This window comes from Symphodus melops, assembly GCF_947650265.1.
Source record: "Symphodus melops genome assembly, chromosome: 19".
NCBI classification, from domain to species: Eukaryota; Metazoa; Chordata; class Actinopteri; order Labriformes; family Labridae; genus Symphodus; species Symphodus melops.
Window position 1 is genome coordinate 10,703,689 of NC_136709.1, and position 22,174 is coordinate 10,725,862.

Consider the following 22,174-nt stretch of genomic DNA (forward strand, 5'->3'; position numbering starts at 1 on the left):
CCTTTTTGTGTGTGTGTTGCTGTTCTGTTTTTAGAGACAATTCTTCATGTATCCTCCATACATACATACATGCATACATACAGACATACATACATACATATATATATACATACATACATACATACATACAGACAGACATACATACAGACAGACAGACAGACAGACAGACAGACAGACAGACAGACAGACAGACAGACAGACAGACAGACATACAGACAGACAGACAGACAGACAAACAAACATACATACAGGCCTACACACATACAGATATACATACATACATAAATACATACAGACAAGAAAAGTTTATTTATATAGCACATTTCAACAACAAGGCAATTCAACATACAGACATACATACACACATACATACATACATACATACATACATACATACATACAAGTAAGGCAAGTTTATTTATATAGCACATTTCAACAACAAGGCAATTCAACATACAGGCCTACATACATACATACATACCAACATACATACATACATACATACATACAAGCAAGGCAAGTTTATTTAATTAGCACATTTCAACAACAAGGCAATTCAACATACATACACACATAAATACACACATACATACATACATACATGGCAAGGCAAGTTTATTTATATAGCACATATCAACAACAAGGCAATTCAACATACATACATACACACATACATATACACACACACACACACACGAATACATACATATATACATACATACATACATACATACATACATACATACATACATACATACATACAGGCAAGTTTATTTATATAGCATATTTCAACAACAAGGCAATTCAACATACATACATACATACATACACACACACACACACACACACACACACACACACACACACACACACACACACACACACACACACACACACACACACACACACACACACACACACACACACACACATACAGACATACATAAATACATACATACAGATATAGATGCATACAGACAGACAGACAGACAGACAGACAGACAGACAGACAGGCAGTCATACATACATACAGATACACATGCATAGAGACATACATACATACTTACAGACCTACATATATACATACATACATACATACATACAGACATACAAGGCAAGGCAAGTTTATTTATATAGCATATTTCAACAACAAGGCAATTCAACATACATACATACATACATACATACATACACACACACACACATACATACATACATACATACATAAATGCATACAGACAGACAGACAGACAGACAGACAGACAGACAGTCATACATACATACAGATACACATGCATACAGACATACATACATACTTACAGACCTACATATACTCAACAAAAATATAAACGCAACACTTTTGTTTTTGCTCCCATTTGTCATGAGATGGACTCAAAGATCTAAAATTCATTCCAGATACACAATATTACCATTTCTCTCAAACATTGTTCATAAATCTGTCTAAATGTGTGATAGTGAGCACTTTTGCTTTGCTGAGACAATCCATCCCACCTCACAGGTGTGCCACATCAAGATGCTCATCAGACACCATGATTAGTGCACAGGTGTACCTTATACTGCCCACAATAAAAGGCCACCCTGAAATGTGCAGTTTTTGCTTTATTGAGGGTCTGGGGACTCAGAACCAGTCAGTATCTGGTGTGACCACCATTTGCCTCATGCAGTGCAACACATCTTCTTCGCATAGAGTTTATCAGATTGTCAATTGTGGCCTGTGGAATGTTGGTCCACTCCTCTTCAATGGCTGTGCGAAGTTGCTGGATATTAGTGGGAACTGGTACGCGCTGTCGTATACGCCGGTCAAGCACATCCCAAACATGCTCAATGGGTGACATGTCCGGTGAGTATGCTGGCCATGCAAGAACTGGGACATTTTCAGCTTCCAAGAATTGTGTACAGATCCTTGCAACATGGGGCCGTGCATTATCTTGCTGAAACATGAGGTGATGTTCATGGATGTATGGCACAACAATGGGCCTCAGGATCTCATCACGGTATCTCTGTGCATTCAAAATGCCATCAATAAAATGCACCTGTGTTCTTCGTCCATAACAGATGCCTGCCCATACCATAACCCCACCACCACCATGGGCCACTCGATCCACAACATTGACATCAGCAAAGCGCTCACCCACACGACGCCACACACGCTGTCTGCCATCTGCCCTGAACAATGTAAACCGAGATTCATCCGTGAAGAGAACACCTCTCCAACGTGCCAGACGCCATCGAATGTGAGCATTTGCCCACTCAAGTCTGTTACGGCGACGATCTGGAGTCAGGTTAAGACCCCGATGAGGACGACGAGCATGCAGTTGAGCTTCCCTGAGACGGTTTCTGACAGTTTGTGCAGAAATTCTTTGGTTATGCAAACCAATTGTTTCAGCTGCTGTCTGAGTAGCTGGTCTCAGACGATCTTGGAGGTGAACCTGCTGGATGTGGAGGTCCTGGGCTGGTGTGGTTACACGTGGTCTGCGGTTGTGAGGCCGGTTGGATGTACTGCCATATTCTCTGAAACGCCTTTGGAGACGGCTTATGGTGGAGAAATGAACATTCAATGCCCGAGCAACAGATCTGGTTGACATTCCTGCTGTCAGCATGCCAATTGCACGCTCCCTCAATGCTTGCGCCATCTGTGGCATTTTGCTGTGAGACAAAACTGCACATTTCAGAGTGGCCTTTTATTGTGGGCAGTATAAGGTACACCTGTGCACTAATCATGGTGTCTGATGAGCATCTTGATGTGGCACACCTGTGAGGTGGGATGGATTGTCTCAGCAAAGCAAAAGTGCTCACTATCACACATTTAGACAGATTTATGAACAATGTTTGAGAGAAATGGTAATATTGTGTATCTGGAATGAATTTTAGATCTTTGAGTCCATCTCATGACAAATGGGAGCAAAAACAAAAGTGTTGCGTTTATATTTTTGTTGAGTGTATATACATACATACAGACAGACAAGTCAAGACAAGTTTATTTATAAAGCACGTTTCAACAACAAGGCAATTCAACATACAGGCCTACATACATACATACACACATACATACACACATACATACATACATACATACATACATACAAGTTTATTTATATAGCATATTTCAACAACAAGGCAATTCAACATACTGTACATACACACATACATACACACATACATACATACATACACATATACACACACACATACATACATGGCAAGGCAAGTTTATTTATATAGCACATATCAACAACAAGGCAATTCAACATACATACATGCATACATACATACATACAGACAGACAGACATACCTACAAGGCAAGGGAAGGCAAGTTTATTTATATAGCACATTTCAACAACAAGGCAATTCAACATACATACATACATACATACATACATGCATACAGACAGACAGACAGACAGACAGACAGACAAGCATACATACATACATATATACACACACACACACACACACACACAGACAGACATACATACAGATATATATATATATATACACACACATACATACATTAATACATACATACAGACAATATACATACAGACACACATACACACAAACATACATACACATACAAACATACAGACATCCATACAGACAACCATACATACATACACATACATACATTAGTTGCCCATCCAAACTGGGGCCACAGGCAAGGCTGCAGGAATATTAGTTTTTGCAAAATGTCATTTAAGCTGGTATAAATATTTTCTTTATTTTTACATGACTTATGTTTACTGCAAATATGAAACCTCTAGACAAGATACGATCACAGACAGCTTTCTCAGCAGAAGTAAAACTGACAGTTGTTTACTAGCAGAACGCTGAAAGATTTACTCGTGAACTAGTAGAGAGCAAAAGCTCTGGCAAGTTGACTAGTGAGGTGCAAAATATCTGCTCATTAACTTGTGAACCTAAAAATGTTTTCTAGTTAACTAGTAAGACTAAAAATGACACTTTTAACCTTTCTAGTTAACTAATAAGGTTCAATGTTTGCTAGTTAACTAGTGATAGCTTACCAAAATGTCCACTAGTATTACAAGCGATGCAGTTATGCATTTTACTTGTTAACAGGTAAGAGCACTAATGAACACTAGTTGCACTAGCATTGTTTTTATGAGTCATACTAGTAAACTCGTTAGATCTAATGTCTAACACTTGTTGCACAAAATGGTAATCAGAAGGTGGGGAATACGTGTGGATTGAGGCTTCCAATAGACTCTCAAAATTAAAAAACAAAAACTACATCAAATCAGGATCCAAGATTTAGTTTTAATGCCACCTGTCACATTTATATATTGCACACTAGTCAACTTAACTTGTAATAGCTAAAATGTCACCTAATCATACTAGTTAGGGCAGCTACTGGTAAAGCCTCATACAATTAACAGTTAGACCTCACCAATAAACTAGTGGAAGACTTGATGTGGCATTAGTAAACTAGTTGCGGACAATACAGCATACTAGTGGACATGCTTTCTACCAGTTAAGTAGTTATGTAATACAATTTCACAAGTTTACATGCTAAACAGTCAAAACCCTTTAGACAACTAGTTAAACAGATGTCAACGAGTACTCTCATGATTGACTACAAGTTAAATTGTGATCGACGACTTCACTAACTAGTTTAAATGTTTGCTAACAGAGTCTGAGGGTCATTCTGAGCTAATGATCAAGTCTCGGATTCTTATGCTCGTCAGCTACCATGTTTTATAAAATGACACTTGATCTGGGAAAAAAAACAAAACAAGAACATTATCATTCTTTTTTTAGCTTTATTTTTTTTCAGAACAATAAAAATAGTTTAACAAACAAACACTTCTTTATTCTCTCCATTTCCACTCGTATATTTACAGCTGAAGATGAAACAAAACGCCCAGTCATGTCCATTTCATCTCCTCTTGGCTCCGATCCCACCCTGATCGTCCCCCCCCCCCCTGCAGACTTGACAGGAGAGTACCATGGCCTATTGCTGTGTCTTTGACGAGGTATACAGGCTATTCAATGATTGGTGACACATTAGGCTACTTGAAGCAGACAACGCTAACTTTTGCATTGAGGACCTTCTCCTTTTGTTCAGAGCTGCACCACTCCAGGCCTGTTCATAAACAGCAGGTATAGGTAACATTAAGCAAGTAAAGAGTGATGACACATGCTTTCACTTTCAGGCATGACTTTGGAAGAGTTACAGACACAATGACCCATTTCACTGCTGAGACAGTGCATATCTGACACAAGAGAAGAAGACCAGGTAATAGAGAAGTCTCAGATCCATTGTTCGCCCAGAGGAGATAAACTGCTGTGTGGACAAGGGTCCCTGAGGGAAGTGAAGAAATATGGTTTGAATGCAACAAGTCATATATACACACACATAGGATTAATGGTTAGCTTCAAAAACAGAGCGGTAGTTATTACATTGCAGCAATACTGAATATTCACACTGAAGGACACAAACCTCTTACACAGTATCACCAACCTGTGGACCAAAAAGGCTCTTTTGATAAAGAACTTCAAGCACCTTCTAAATGTCATAAAGCAACCAGGCCCTCGAAAGCACTCAGCAGACATGTCACACAGAACATGAACTGACAGTTTTTCGCTTTTTACTAAGTATTTATCAGAGATGAATCTTGCTATTCACAATCTACAAACGGTTGATTTCAAAGAGAGAGAGGTTTAACATTATGAGTAAGACACCAGAGTATGACACAGATGAAGCTCGTTATTGCAAGGTTTTCCCGAAAGCATGAGACAGCAGAGTCCCGACCTCGTCCTGGGAGTTGATTACGAATGGGTCCTTGTGTGGCGTCATTGTCCCTCTGTGCAAACTGAATACAATCAGTTGAATCAGGGCTGAACAATCAACAGCAGAGGAAATGAAAGATGCCTGAGTAGTTGTGGCTTTTGTGCACCTGATCAGGACAGAGGTATTGATTCAGTCTGAAACAACCCAAGAAGTCGTACTAATCAAACTTTAAAGAGTTCAAACAGAGAAATATTTTACAACAGAGAAAAGATGCACAAAAAAAAAGAGCTATATTACTGCAACTCATTCGAGGAAGGGAGAAGCAGGCGTAGGGAGAGAAGCAGAGATAAAACCTTTGCGTCAGAGTATTCATACAGTAGTGCAGAGGTCTGCAAGTACGATTGGTGGACTTAAGCACCATCTCTATGGCTGAGGGGTCGGGGGGGGGTCACTGGTCCAATCAGGTTGGAGGGTCATGGCTGTCAGAGCTGGTTTCCAGTGCAGAGCAGCAGGCTGGCACAGTGATGAGGATAATGACGTCATAGTGTCACATCGGATCACACAGCACATACAGTCACAGAGCGGGAGCGGGCGGACTGAGCCCCAAATGCACCCGATGGGCACAAACGGCCCCAAGGCCTGGCCTTTAGTGTTCCCATAGTCCAGTGGAGCTCTAGCACAGTGCACGGAGAATGAAATGCAGCTGGATGTACTCGCATTTCAAATGTTCTGAAGGGATCAATACAAATCATCAGGGGAGCTTTTGCTTCGATTAAGCCTGATGGCCTGAAGAAGTGTTGGATGTGCATTCATCAGTTTCAGTCCGTTATTTTAAACCCAAATCAGGAGGGACATGAAGGCTCATTAGTTTTGAGATAAAAATCCTCTTCTTCACTTGTCACCCCCACTGCTGGGCCACATACCAATGTGCTGAGTGCTTCTACAGTAAATAACACAGACAACATGGGTTAAACTCAGGAAGAATACATCCAAACAAGAATATTTGACTTTACTAGCAAGCTAACTTATTTTGGCTTGCTAGTATATTGCTAGCTTAGGTTTACAGTTGCTAATATTGTTCAAATCAAATGGCAACATCCGGTGTTGAATAATTAAGCCAATGTGGATAAAGTCGCATATACACCCCTATTAAAATGCCAATTTTAACAGCAGAAATAAACATGTTAACAGCCAGATTCAAGAAACAATGTTGGTCTGTGTCAACTGTCTGCAGAACGATACATTTCTAACAGAGACAAAAAAAAAAACATTGCTTACCTGTTAGTTTAATATTTCTTACAAGACTTAATCTACGTGATTCTTCATCTCCAAACATTTCCAGTGGCTTTGGAAGTCCTTTCATAAGATCCTTCATTTTCATATAAGTTTAATTCAGAGTTAGAGCAGAAAAAAAAAACCTTCATCATCACAGCGACTACTGATTCAAAAACATCCAGTAGCTTAGTAGGAGTCTAAAATGACATTCAATCAGCTCCCAAGTACACTTTTTGGGAGATGATTTAACACCAATGTATTTTAAGTTTGCAAATGTTCAGATTTCTCCAGTGTTTTTTGTTCAAATCGTTAACGCTCCTTCTGCTCCATTGAGGAGAAAAAAAACACTCCAAAAACATCTTCATCTTCTGTTTTGCATGGAGACCAAGTCACCTGTCAAAAACACTGACAGTCGTTCATAGCCTTTAAAGTTAATATATATATATTTATATATAAAAAGGTGTTCATAAATTATTCAACAATGTTCAGTAGATAAAATACCACTTGTATTTCTGTCCTGAAATGATCACTTTGTGCTTTCTGCAAACACGAGAAAAAAAAAAAGAAAAAAAAAAAGAAAAGAAACATCGAAAAAGAAGCAGCAGATTTTTGCCAGACGTTAATCCTTATAAAAAGAAAAAAAGTCTTTAAATCTAAAAGGTTTTCTCTATCTGTGACGGTTAGTTATTCCGTTGCCGTTCGTGCCGGGCTCTTCCAGCTCATCGTCCTCAAAGCCGTGAAAGGTGGAGGTGTCGCTCTCAGAGGTGGTGCCAAACAGCTCCTCTGCTCCAGCAAAGGTCCCGTCTTCTTTCTCTTCTCCACAGTCAGCTGCACACAGGAGAGGGATGACGAGCAAGGCGTGCATATTGTTTGTATGTTATACTTTTGTGTATGTGGACTCACTTGTGCATCGACAGGTCGAGAAGGGAGACCCTGTTTTACCCGTTTTCTTGACCGAGCCCTGGCATTTAGTACAGTAGTTGTTGGGAATGCTGGTCCCAGCTGGACCCTTTGGACCTGAAAGGAAATCCCACCCCAACAGAAAAAGGCACATTTTAGGACCAATCGATTATACACTGGATAAGATTGGACAGGTCAGACTTTTCTTCATTTAGCAATTTTAATTTGTATCTTAGCTCCATATAAAATGTGCCTTTTGTTCATTTGTGACAGTGTCATAAAGAAATGTAAGAATGTAAATCGAGTCTAACTTTTCCAGCTATTCTTCCAATCTTTACTTTTTGATTTCTTGATCATGTGGATATCGTTTTGGTATTGAGCCTTGTGCAGGCTTCTAATTTTCAAGTGTTTTCAGTTGTTTTAAAAGCTAAAGTCGTATAGATACAAGTTTCTACATGGTGCTCTCTCTTATTGTGTCTTAGTATGGCCTTATAATGGGAACATGCCAAAGCAAAAATAATGTCAATGTAGTACAGACGGAGTCATGCTTTAAATGTGACAGAGTCAACTTGTGGCATGTGTTTTAAGTTGTTCATTTCACAGTACTGTTAAGTAGAACAATGAGACAGACACTGTAGTGAGTAACTGTTTGATCAGATCAAACATTACATCCAGCAGTGCAGTTTAACTTCTCACGTTTGTGTCTGTCAGTCTGCTGTACAGAGGGGGGTCTGGTTGCCACGGAGCTCCTCTCTCCGGCCCGCTCCTGCTCTGCCAGGTGGGAATGGGTGTAGTGGTAGCTTAGTCCTGTACGGTTCCTGTAGCGCTTTGCACAGACTGCAACAGACGGCACATGTTCAGTCTCTACACATGTTCAGCATCTAATATGAAATGGTAACACATCTGACATTTTTCCTCATGTCTGACCACTCGTGTTTACAGTGTTGGTGTTATCTGTTAGTTATATATTAACGTAAGATGAGGGGAAAATAAAACAGGTCGTATGGTTTAAAAGGAGCTAACATTTCTTTTTCTGACTGAAAAAGAAATTGTTCTACGGTTTGATTACAGAAGTCACTCCAAATGAAACAAACACGGATAATAGAGTAACATGGTCTCATTTCACAACACCTCTTAATGCTCGAGTGGAGCAAGATCATTTGGGGGTCAAATCAATAACCACAGCAGCATTTGTGACACAACCACTCGATGATCTATCTAAACAAACAACAATCAAGCAAAACAGCCTCCTGTCACAAAGAGTCAACAGGTCAGGGTACCTGAGGTCGAAGATTTTGAGTTCGGCTTTTGTTTGTATCTGTCTGAAATAGAGAAGACACCAAACAAAGAAAACATCATGAGGTTGTGACATGAAACCAGCATGAAGAGGAGCACTGATGGCTACAGGGTCACAGGTTCAACTTTTATATTGTGTTGTTTATCAGAACTGTGCGGGACTTAGAATTCAAACGGAGCCTTTTTTTTAAATCATAGTTTGACCTGTTAATAGTTTATGCATGTAGAGTGTTATTTGAATGATTATTTTTAAGGTGTTCTGGAACTGAACTTCAAAAGGAAGGAAATCTGAACAGAAAAGAAAACTATCCAGTTATATCTTACTAGGAAAAGTAAATGTAGTCAGTGGAAGAGAAAAAAAGTCAAAAATACTCCCATAGTGGAAAGACTTCAGAAATGCCTGAGGAACAAACACATGATATCTAATCTGAACTCAACAACGTTCTAATTAACTGGATTAAGGCGCTGGTGGCACAGTGGTTAGTGTGCGCGCCCCATGTATGGAGGCCGTGCTCCTCCAGGCGGGCGGCCCAGGTTCGGATGATTTGTGGCTCCTTTCCCGCATGTCATTGTCCACTCTTTCTCTCGCCCTGATTTCCAAATCTACCCACTCTCCTATCTCTCCAATGAAGGCGGGAAATGCCCCAAAACAAATTGTAATTTTTCTTCTTCTAAAATTAACTTGATTAAATAGTGAAACCAACCTCGTATTTTGTCACTACTTACTGTCACAGACGTATGGCTTATCTTCATCCAGGTCAGTCCTCCTACGGCCTGAGCCTCGACCCTGAGCACAAACATCCACACATTATTATGATAAGCACCAACGTCTTTGCCTAAAGCCTTTCAAACATGCACCATGCAGCTGCATGAGCTTTGCAAAACAAAATCACCCCGAGTTCAACATAATTCACTGTGGACGTCACTTTGGCTTTAAAAACATGTAAAGCAGTTTAAGGGTGCGGTCACACTGGCGATCCGTACTGTACCCAAGCACGCTTCAACCCTGAAGTCCAAATCGTCTCTGTTCAGAGTTTTATGGTGTTATCTGATTAAAATCCCTCCCTGTTCTCCGTGTTGTTCTCTGATGTGCGGACACCAGCTGGACTGTGCGTCCCTTTTATTTTTTTTTAATTGATTTAAGGCTGTGTCTGAGTAAAGTCAGGAAAGCAGCTGTCATATTCATAATTGACACGGACTCAACTGCGCATCCCTTGTTAATTTTTATTCCTGAAGTCTGCTTGTTTGTACAAGAAGTGCTTCATAAAGCATACATGTGATGTATTACGACGTTATGCGTTAGTCCTGATGCAGTGTGACCACAGGCCGCGCGGTCAGAGGGGGAATGGAGCAGCGGGGAGTATAAAAGTCCAGTGTGACCGCGCTCTAACAGACCTGATCAAACTTTGTTGAGCTATGATGATGACTGTGTATCTCACAGTAAACGTGTTAACATGCCAACAGGAGTGCATTGGCCACTTACTCTTCCTTTTCCCCGGTGTCTCCTCTTGGGAGTGTCTACCTCGTAGTCATCATCGTCGTTGAAAGCATCTTCTGCTGCGTCAGCTTCCAAAACCCTCTGAAACAGGGACAGACTGTTAGGACACTCTGACTCTCGACATTCACGTCTCTCTCAAAACAGTTTATCAGCTCTAAACACAATCAAAGTGACAGATTTAGTGCATATTGAACTGTGTTTTTATAAATGTAATATCACAAAGAGTCCAGTGTCGGCCTGCTCCTTCTGTGTACTGTGTTATGAATGTATTTTATGTACATGTATGTGTGGTGGAGTTTGTGGTCTGGAGTTCCCATAAGAAACAACAGAGATCAGCAATGTGTTGAATCTACAGGGCAACCCATTTAAAGCTGAGTCATACCGTTCCTATTTTTATTCACATCATATGGTTGACAATATTAAATAAACACTCAATTTAGAAATTCAGACTGAAGCCGTCTACTTGTCTAAAATCTCTCTCTCTCTCTGAGGCAGCAGTGAGCTCATGAGCAGGTCAGCTGGAAAAACTTGGCAAGTTGCCTTGACAACTAGTTGGAGCACAACACTTCACTCACAGTGCCAGAGCTCTCAATCGTTTGAGCGATATTCCTCTACGTTTACGTAACAAACGGTTTGATGGTAAGGCCTCACCTGAACATTTTGGATTTGTATGAATAGACGAGGCGAGCTGCCAAGGAAGTGCCCTCGTTGGGATCACTAATGCTGTCTATACTGAACTAAAGATAAATGCGAGCTCATGGACAGTGGATTGAACTCACCTGGATCTCCAGCAGGCTCTCCTCGTCATTCTTAGAGTTACTTCTCTTGTCGAGACCTTCTCCTCGCAGTAGAGCCTCCAGTGTGGTGCTCTGGGTGGGCAAGCTGTCCTTGGACATGAGGCCGCCATCTTTACAAGACAAAAACAGGCAAAAAAATAAAAAAAAAATAATCCAAATAAGGCACTGACAGACCTCTTACATGTTCAGCGTTTTCCATTTTCAACCTCAATTATGACAACTATCAGCGCTACAACCTCTGGGCTCAGTAAGCAGCTTTCTAGCACCATCTTTTTCTAATGTCTGTCAATTTCCTGAAGCATTTGTTGGTGAAAGTGGCTCTCTCTCTGTTTAACTTGAAACAGAGGGTGTCATCACAAGTATACCAAAGCAGTGCAGTACAAAACGAGAATTTCTGCCTCGTCATTTCATGCCTTTGCCATCCAGTGAGATAGCAGCTCACATTGTCAAGAATCAGTGGGCCTGTCTGATCTCTCTCTCTGCCTCCTATGCATGCAGTCTCAAAAAGTAGTATGGGAGGCAGAGCTTTAAATCCCCCCCCCCCCCCCCCGTGTAATCATTGGCTTGTTTTGGTCCAGGAGGCAGACTCCCTCTACTTTAAAGACTGGGTTTTAAACTTTGAAGGGCTGGCTCAGACTTGCGTATGACCAGCGCTCATCTCTCTTCCTATAGGACGGTTCTCGCTGCAGATGCATCTCGCCGTCAGCACTCTGTATACGTGCTTGTCCCCTCAGGGCAGCTTTCTAACGGGACATCTTTCGAGGAGTTTTGGGGGTTTATCGTCTCCCAGATTGCCACTGATGGTTATTCCTTAACCATCAGTGACAAGTTCTTCGTAACTATTATTATTAACATTTATGTAACAATGACTATAACTATAGTTTTAATTGTTAGTATTAGGCTGATCTCTTTTTTTTTTTAAATGGTAATGGTTATTAGGGCTGTCTGTTTTTCATTATCTCGCTCCGTGTCTTTGGCCCTCTCAGCCTCATCAACAGCTCCAGTTCTCCTGGAGGTCTCTGCCACTTTAAGAAGGTTGATCATGTCACTGTAGCCATGTCAAGGTGGATTTGGTGAGTCAATAGTCAAAATTGAGGTTTGGCATTGAATGGAGATATATAGAAGAACAGATAAATTCCTCCAGCAGGCTGTCACCGATGCAGACGCCTACAATTGTTACTGTTGTCATCCGAGAATGCATTGTTACTGTTGGGCTTTAATAATGCTGCACTATGCAGACATCATGCAACATAGTTAACTAATCACTTCAACCTGAACTTATCATGCAGATATCTCTCTCTACAATGAGCTGAAGATCTAAACCAACAGTGTAGCAGGCGAGCAGGTTGAGCAGACATAGCAGAGCAAACAAAAGCTTCAACAGTCAGCTCGAAATCTTATTTCCACTTTTCTCCTCAGGAAGCCTCGTGGTCATTGAGTTGTTTTGTTTATGTGTAAAAGGATAAACACCTCAAACTCCTGCAGAATATGGGGAGTGAGGCGCTAAAGCAACAGAAGACTGCAAAGGTAAGAGGCTGATACAGCGTGCTCCTCAAAAAGAATCGGTCCTCTTCCATGCAGCGGCAGGCCCTCACCATTGTGTCTGCACACGTTGACTTTCAACTCTCCGCGACGAGACAGACCCCCCCCCTCCCCTCCCTCTCAACCCATGGGAGCTGGGGGGGGCTAAAAATAGAGCCGGCAGCAGCCTGCAGCACAGAGCTGATTCTGCATGCAGCCCCAGTCTCTAGCACAGCATCAGTTAGACAGCCAGCCGAGGCAACGAGACAGACTATGGCTGCTGCTCTGTGCCGGCCACCTCTGGCCAGCTGCACAATGTACTCCATATATGAGACGCCAGGTTAAATCAGGGCATGTCTACTCTCAGCGGGGCACTTGCACACAGCACATAAAATCCACTGTTGCTGGAGAAGGGAAGGGACAGTAGGGTGGTGGTGGTGGTGGGGTCTTAGCGAGCTCAGTGGAAAACAATAGGCTGCAATTGGATGTGTTTGGGAAACAAAGGCTTGGTTCATATGCCAGCTCTAAATCTTGCTTTCTCTCCCTGACTGTCATTCTTCCTTATTTTCTCAAATTCATGAAAATGTATGCCATGCACATATTACATCAAAAACCAAAGAATGAGGATTATTTTTATTTATTTTTTTTAAATCAAAACATATTTTTAGAGAAACTAGAAGGCAGCGGAAGATGTAACACAGATTCTCTCTTTTGTCATTTTCTCTCCTTAGGCTAATGTAACATCCCAGTGGGCATACAAGCCTTGGGCACAGAATGGACCAGTTATTTGAGCTAAGTAACACTGACTACAAACATACAGGCAGACTGTGGGGACAGTTGAAGAGATGAAAGAGTTGCCAAAGAAAAAGAGACAAAGCCAATCAGCGAGGGGAGGTGGTGAGGAGAAAATAAGATCGAGGGGGAACAGAGGAGAGGCTAAATGTGTTGAGTGAGTGGTTTCAAGTGGCGGCCAGAGAAGCCAAACTCCATTCCATAACATTTATTAAATACTGTCTGCAGCGGCCGGACTCTGTCTCGCTGCTCCCAGCAGTGGTAAATCTAATTACATGTTCTGCTTCTCACAAAACAAGTTTAGCAGCCGGAGTGAACACGGCCACATTTCATCCTCTGAAAAATGACTGGCAGCCTGTTCTGCTCAGCCCACTGAAACAAGAGTGATACGCTTTTAGCCAGATTATTCCAGATCATCACCAGTAATCACATGAGCTGAAGGAGCTGGTGGAGTTGGTTTAGAGACGGGTGGGGAGGATAGCTGAGTGGGAGGAGGCAACTGAGAGGAGCAGAAAGGGTAAGGTAGGTGGTTTGTGGAGAGGAGGAGGCGGCAGGATCTTACCTAGCTGGAGACCGTAGATGCCCAGGCGGGGATCTGTGGTGTTGTGCAGTCGTCTTTTCTTTCTCCAGCAGCGGGCGGGGTATGTGTACATCTGCCCGGCTGCAACCCCTGCACAACATCCTCTATTAGAGCTGTTTTTGCACTTTACAGACACACATTTTTTTAGTCGAAGCTTTTTATCATTTCGTGAAAAAATTTAAATTGATCTTTTGTTTGTTTGTTTTTTTAAATCTGTGTCAAGATTTACATTTTATTCACAATGTTTTTGGCAATACTGTGGTCAACACACTGAGGCTACTTAAACATTCAAAGGTAGCTTACAAGTTCTTGTTTCATAGAAGACAACAAACATGTTTGAATAATACAGAAGAAAAGGGAGTAAGACCTCCTCACTAGCAGCTCTTGGAGGCTTTATTTACTAACAGCAGTGCTGTGAGTGTACAGCATTAGCATGCTAACTGCTAACATGTTTGCAATAACTTGGCTAACTTGATGATGCTTAGATGGTTTAATGTTAGCGATGATCCTCAGAGACTTTGCCTGTTTTTGCATGATTACATCAACTCATCAGAACAAGAACAAGTCTCTCCTGTAATTGATGAACTCTTTCTGAGCGTGTGTTTGCATACCGGGGCTGCGGTGGTGTCGTTCCATCCAGATGTAGCAGTTGTTCTGGGCCACGCCGGTTTGTGAGTCCAGGAATGGCAGGCGGACGCTGCGTTCAGCACACAGGCGGGCATTGTAGCTGCGGCACTGCTCGATGGCGTCCTTGTAGAATTGATCGCCCAACCTGCGGAAGGTAAAATCAACAACAGAGGTCAGTGACACTGGGTCATGTGGTGGAGGCAGAGTAGCCATGACGTGATCTTATTAGAGGAATAATCTGAAGCGGTAATATAACAGGCCACGGATGATGAAGTTGTTGATTTGTACTGAAGGTCATGCGAAATTCCCACAACTGTGTTAACATCTGTTCAGACTTCTCATCAGCACGCTTCAGTGTAACAACAAATCGACAGCTGAGCTTCTCCCGTCGCCTCTTGGAGCTCGCCATCGATAAAACAAAACGCAAACCCAGTGACACAACTTCATCTGCTCCCACTCCTGAAGTTCAACATATGATTACCTCTGTGGGCTCTTTGTCGGATCCGATTTCCGATAGGCTGTGACTCAGTTTGTGGCTCCGTCTGAGTCAGATTACTGCAACAATGGAGAGTGTGGGGTCTGATATGAAGTCAGTCAACACTCTCCCATTTTAGTTCAACTTCTTTTAGTGCCACTGAGATTTTGGCAGTCCCTCAGGGTTTCAATGTTAATATTCAGAGTGAAATGGGGGGAGGATATTTCACATTCAAGCCCTTCATGGCTGCCACACGCCTGGTATGGTAATTAGCCTACTTAATTAATCTCAGCAGAGTGCCTAGCACAAGGGCAGGTTATAATTTGACTGTATCAAAGATGGGGGTAAATGCAGCCACTCCTGAAATTACAGAAAGGTACACGGTATGTGATTTACACGATCTGTTGTTAGATCACAGGTTAAACAGGGGAAAGAAAAGCTACCGTTTCCTCTGGTGATCCCTGCGTCTGGAAAATGAAGTTCCAGCACGTGCTCCCAATTAAAACATTAGGAAGGCGGCCATTTTGAAGGCAAAACTGTTACGCTGCAGGTCTGAGAGTTAAGCCTGGAGTCCTAAAGAAGAGGAGGTGGGAGCCTGGCTTTTTGGCGTCAGATCCCGCTCTCTCTCCGCCTCTTCATGAGACAACGTTCAGTGTGAAACAGTGAGCACTGAAGAATGTCCTCCTGCACAAAGCCCTACTGCTCTGCGGCTCAGACAAAGCCACCGTGTGTGAGACTTCTGGGAAAGAGAGGCTCCGTGTAAGTGTGACTGAGAAAAGTAAACAGTCACAGGTACAGAGGTAGCGCAGAGGTAGAAAGGTGTAAGAAAGAGAAGAAAAAAGAAAGGGGAAGAGGAAAATAAAAACAAGCAGGCAGGTGTTTCAAAAAGGTTTAAATGTGAGGGGGACAAAAAGGTAAAAAGCTAACAAGCAGGTCATTACTAATTACTTTTAGGACTTGTTCCTTTTAACCATAACAGGATAATGGTTTTATTGTAATTAAAAATCACATCAATCTAGTCTCTGCCCTGAAAAAGGTGTCAAACACTCAGTGCACACAGGCAAGACATCTGAGATGGGATCACACTTTCTCACCCGAGAAGATGCAAGAATCACGCAGGAATATACTCGACACATTATCCAAACAGCTAAACACCCAAGCTCGGGGTGAGACGACTTCACCACAAGCTTGACAAAGATTTCCTTCAACGGTAAATAGTTGACTCATGAAAATAGCAACACTGCTGTGTAATAGCGTGTCTGAATTGCATTACTCCGACCTGTTCCATATGTCGGAGAGGGTTTCATTTCCAACAGTTAATCACCTTCAAACTAAACTGCTTTACTTTCATTCCTTGATATCATCGCTCCGCTCGGATGGGACTTTGTGACATATCCGTTTACTGAAAGCGCACCAGCTGAAAATGCTCCCTGAAGTCAGCCTCAAGTGCGCACTCAAAGGGCACACGCCATTGAGCACTTAAAAACTCCTGATATTACTCGGGTTAAGCAAACCAGGAGGAGGAGGAGGATGACAATGTGTCTCAGGTAAAAAGCTGCTGTGGTTTGAGGGAGAGCATGCAGTCTGTAACAAAGAACACTCTTAATAAAGGCCCATGCAGTCCGTGCACTGACGAAGGTGAGAGATCTTCCTGACACTAGTAGTAAGCGACAAGACCCACACCATCCACCGACAACAAAAAGGTGGGGAGAGTGAGTCACACTGACACACAAACCCACTCCTACCTTTTCACCTCTCGTCTGTTTCCATCTTTCTGTTTGTCCACTGTCCTTCAAAATCAAAGACCAAAAGATTGGTAAAGAAAAATTAGTTTCCACAGACTAAGTTTTATTATTATAGTTTTGACCAACATTCATATGGATGTTAATAACTGTGCTGTCATTGACTCTGCTTTTTAAGTATTATTTGTGAAATGCTCCTTACATCCAAACAGATGTTCAAGAGATCACATGCTTACATAGAAGGCGGTTAGATGAGCAATGACATGTTTTGCTCCCCTTTAAAAAAAAAACCTGCGTTCACTCTTCCTCCACCAGAAGTTGAAAGTGACATAATACAAAATAATTCAACCATGGTTTTCTAACACTTTTGTATGTCCCTAGCCTGTCTACACAACCCCCAAATAATGAGAAATGTCAATCCTCTGCATCCTTTGCCTGCTCCACTTTTCAGAAAATGTCAGCTGAATGAGATGAATCAATGAGATCAAGATTTTCCCCCTTTGTGACATCATAGAGGGTGGTAACTCCTCCCCCAGGTGGGTGTTTGTTCTGTCCTCTGAGTCTGCCCTCTCACCGTGTACATCGGGAATGGAGCAGGAAAGCCATAGCCGGCCTTTCTTAGAGGGTCGAGGTCAGACACAGCTCATTTGCATTTAAAGCTACAGACACAGAAACAGCCACTTGTGAGCAGAGTTGACATAGAGGGGTTTATAGAAATGCTAAAACACAGGATCAGAGTGCATTTTTGGCTCAGGAGGCAGGACACAACGCATAAAGAACGTGCCCCCATTGCAGGATAAAATGTCATCTGCCTGATCCCTCGCCTAGAATTTTTCAGAATATATCCTGCTGTGTCTCCACATCTGCTCATCCTAACGTCAAGCAGAAAAAGTATTGGTAGAACTCAAGATAAAGATTGGGTGAAAAATTCACAGCTGTGAACACAGTTTCCAGTGTAATCGAAGGATTTCATTACCAACACCTTAAATAGACCCACTCTTAGTTCCACCTACAAATAAAGTGGTTTACATCAGTGGTTCACAGCCCTCTATGGTTTGTGAATCATTAAAGTGAAACAAGATCCACCTACTTATCTACTGCTTTCACTGCTAGAATATATAAGCACAAGAAGGACAATTCTACCAAAGTTAAGAGGGAAAAAAAAGCCAACTGTTGAAGAACGTTTTGGTGACTAACGCAGAGGAACATCCATCTGCTTTTGTTTTACTTAATTAATCTCAAGACCCCGTCAATCTATCTCAAAACCTCTTGATTTCTACTTATAGACATTCATAACAAGTGCTGGCTTTTATGAAAACTGTCAGATTTTCTAAGTATAAAACCTTCTTGTTCCTTCACAATGTTTTCAGATCTCAAGACCTATGTATGTGACTGCAGCTCAACGTGAACTTCAAATAAATTAATAACGTTTTCAAAGTGGACAGGGCCAGTAATACTGGTGTGCTTTGCAGGGGTTGAAAAAGGTGCCTCAGAGGTATGTGCTACACATCCCCAATATCTTCCAGTTGAGTAGAGGAGGTGATCAAGTGCACGAGGGCGAGGAACAAAAGCAAATCTTGTGGCTACTGGGGCCTCCACTATCAGAGTGTTCCTGTCAACGGCTCGCCACGACACATTGCTTCGTCCATGATGCGAGTGCATGTGACCACTCATTCTGCAGTTGAGACAAAATATGGTTTATAAAAAAGAGCAGCTGAAACCGGACTATATAGTGTCTACTTTAAAATGGTTCAGCACACAGAGGAACTGAAAAATAAATGGGGATGAAAAAAAGTCTGATTAAAAAGATGACTTTAGTCTCTTCAGTTCTGTTAAGGGAGGTTTGTGAAATGTGCAGGTGCACTGCTCCTTCACAGGAAGCTAGAACTACCACATAACAAGAGAGGGAGGAGGAGGAGGAGGAGGAGGAGGAGGAGGAGGAGGGCCTACACAGTGACTGCATCCAGACAACAACCTCTGATTACACCAATCAGCACAGCACAGTCTGGTTGAGGGCAGGAGAAAGAAAAAAAAAAGAAAAAAATCGACCATACACCTCCACAATGCAGTGTCAACAAGCAGCAGGCCTGACTCACTCAAAGTCGGCCAAACATCACCGACAAGGTATCTAGCAGATGGGGGGGAAAGGAACTCACCGATAATGTCGGGAGAGCTGAAGAAGATTTGTCTGACCCACAGAAAAAACTCCAGCTGTGGCTGAAATTTTAATGAGCAGCTCTTTTATTAATCAAAAACTCCAGACTCCATTTTAATCAGTGGATTGTGGAGATTACCGTCGTCCCTTGCTCATAGGAGGGACAGACCTCACACAGACGTGCGGAGGCTTGCACGCTGCAGCTCCATCCGCCGCCATGTGCACGATTCTAAAACAAAAGTCAAAGCGGCATTTCATTTCCCCAAAGTGAATCATCTTAGTACCAAAAAAAAGGGGTCAAACTGGTCCACGGGAGCGACATCCAATTAGTGTCAAGTGTGACTAATTATAATCTGACAAACGTGTGAAATGAAGTCAGAAACCCAAGACAGAAGCTAATTATAGCACCCTGAAACACTTCATTAAGCACAGTTTATAGCAAGGAGACATTCCACATCAGAATGCTAAAACATGCCGGGGATGAAACAGTGAGCTGACAGCAGACACAAGAGATGTCGGGACAACAAGAGATGGTAAACGGTCCAACAAGGAAATACACTTTTCAATATTACTCCTTATCTTTGGAAGAAGAAAAAAAATGTGACAGGACAAATGATCATGCTTTGAGTAAATATGATTAAGTTGGCATTTGCGTTAAGCACTTTAACATCAAGTACTTCACTTAGCTGTTAAGGTTAGGGTAATTGATTTGTGCAATTTCTCTCAGTCGGGTTTGCATGAAAAGAGCAAGATTACACAGAAATGACTCTAGCCACAACCCTTAACATCATAAAGTCAGTAAGCAGGGTTTCTTTGTATCAGACTAGAGCTACATGTCCCACACTGAAAACAATGAGACTTGCAACAGCTCTGTATAAGATACCAGTAATTATATTGGTAAATGCACCAATCCTACATAGACCCTGAAAGCATAAAGATATCTATGGCAATTTTCAAGTTGCGACAGCAAATAAATACTGCTACAGGCCAGCAAACAGTTCGTTGAAGCTGTAGCAAAATGTCAACAAACAGTGCCTTAAGATTGAAATGGTTGACTATCAGAAATCTTAAAAGGAATATGCATGCAAAGTCTTTTATCCAGCAGGTTCTGAAGAGGCTTCTGGAATATGTCAGTACGCTGGGTTAAGTTGACTATCAGAAATCTTAAAAGGAATATGCAGGCAAAATCCAATGTTTTGAAGAGGCCTGCCAGGTTGCTTATCTGATTCTGTACCCTCTCTTATATGAAGTGACAATAGATACAAATGGCATCAATGTAGGTAATGTGCAAAAGGATCCACTCCTCGTGCTCCCTTGTCCACGGAGGTGCCAGTGTACCTCTGTGGACGAGCAGATGGTTTCTCCTTGCTTGCGCCCAACACTTCCTCTCTGTCGGAGCATCTCTCTGACAGATGGGCCCAGGATCCCTGGACCAAGCTAATCTCCAGCGCTCCTCCACTTAAAGGCACAGTGGAGAGACAGCCTGCTGACTATACCTCCACAGTCCCACAGACAGAGCCATGATGGTGAGAGGAACACATCAATACTGGCTGAAACGATCCTTTGACGTCAAACAGAACGTGCATGTGGCTGAATGTAAAATTAAGGTGGAGGTTAATTTAAAAAAAACGACAAGAAACTGCAGGCTAATTGTGTCTTATTGCATTCTAACACAATTGACAGTAGATAAGGTGAAACAATACAACAGAACAAAGGAGAACTGAGGAAAGGTAGCGCATTTCTTTGAAGTTTGGGGATAAAAATGACTGATGCACGAGCTCATAAAACACCAGGAGACAGTCTACTTCCTACTGCTGCCCCAATTGCTGTCACTTTTGTCGTTTTCGCCAGCAAGCATGCAAATAGGCTACACAATGCCTCCTCCCTTGCCTTACCGGGTCCTGACCACGTCTGCGCTCGGAGGAGCCAAAGTTGACATGTCGACAATTCACACTAACTATAAACGACTTTCGGAATGTCGGACGATATTCCGCCGCTATGCCCGGCCGAGCACGAAGGAAAATCGGCTTTTAATTATTCGGAGCAGCGCAAAGGCACGCTGTCGACAGTTTTCAAATAAATGTATACCCCAGGAAAGACGACACTCTGTCGTGTTGAATGCATTACCGTGTGCAGGAAAAGCTCGTATAGTGCGTTCAGAATGTCAAGCAGCCTTTCGCACATGTTAAAGACTAAATGTTAAAATCTCCTGGAAAATAAAAAACTATACGAGGCTACTTTGCCATGCAAGAAGTACACAAAATGAATTTAGACAGCTTAATCTCTCATATGCAGACAGCTGGAAATCCCATGCACCGACAGCCTATGTTAATATTAGTTGGCAACAAAGTAATTATTTAGAAATTCCTAAATGTCTAAATTACTTACGCTTTTAGTGGATTCTGAATGACAGCCGCCATTTTGCTACAATGTAACGCAATATCGGCGTCTTGCAGTTCTGGGGGAAACCTACAGCTATCAACCAATCATAGCTCGGGGTGAATTCGTGGACCAATACATCCGCAGCATACACGGATGGGGCGTGGCTTTATGAGTAAACTGTCAAAATTATTTTAAAGGGTTTTCCCTTGTATTTATATTGTAGACTGTAACTGAATAACACTTTTAAAGAGACCATTACTTGAGCTTGAATTATAATCAAATACAAATCCTCCTAGAGGCTACGCCGTGCAAGTGGCAGAGAATATAAACATGGAAGCTTGGGTTTAAATGTTTAAACGACTA

The 22,174-nt window shown here is 42.0% G+C and overlaps 1 protein-coding gene across 5 annotated transcripts; it reads right to left on the reverse strand.

Annotated features, from left to right (window-relative positions):
- Positions 1-7,141: 7,141 nt before the first annotated feature.
- On the reverse strand, positions 7,142-21,924 carry LOC306840817 (zinc finger protein DPF3-like). 5 transcript variants are annotated; one of them, XM_079370360.1, is made up of 10 exons: positions 21,818-21,924; positions 15,042-15,202; positions 14,413-14,520; positions 11,520-11,647; positions 10,726-10,821; positions 9,969-10,029; positions 9,227-9,268; positions 8,643-8,783; positions 7,950-8,063; positions 7,142-7,874 (listed from the first exon to the last, which is right to left on the reverse strand). In XM_079370360.1, exons 1-10 carry the CDS (start codon positions 21,847-21,849, stop codon positions 7,714-7,716), a joined length of 1,044 nt encoding a protein of 347 aa, XP_079226486.1. In that variant the 5' UTR covers positions 21,850-21,924; the 3' UTR covers positions 7,142-7,713. The 5 variants fall into 5 exon arrangements, with proteins under 5 accessions (XP_079226486.1, XP_079226485.1, XP_079226489.1 ...); XM_079370359.1 differs by lacking the exon at positions 21,818-21,924 and adding an exon at positions 21,325-21,756; XM_079370363.1 differs by lacking the exon at positions 21,818-21,924 and adding an exon at positions 15,539-15,842.
- Positions 21,925-22,174: the final 250 nt, after the last annotated feature.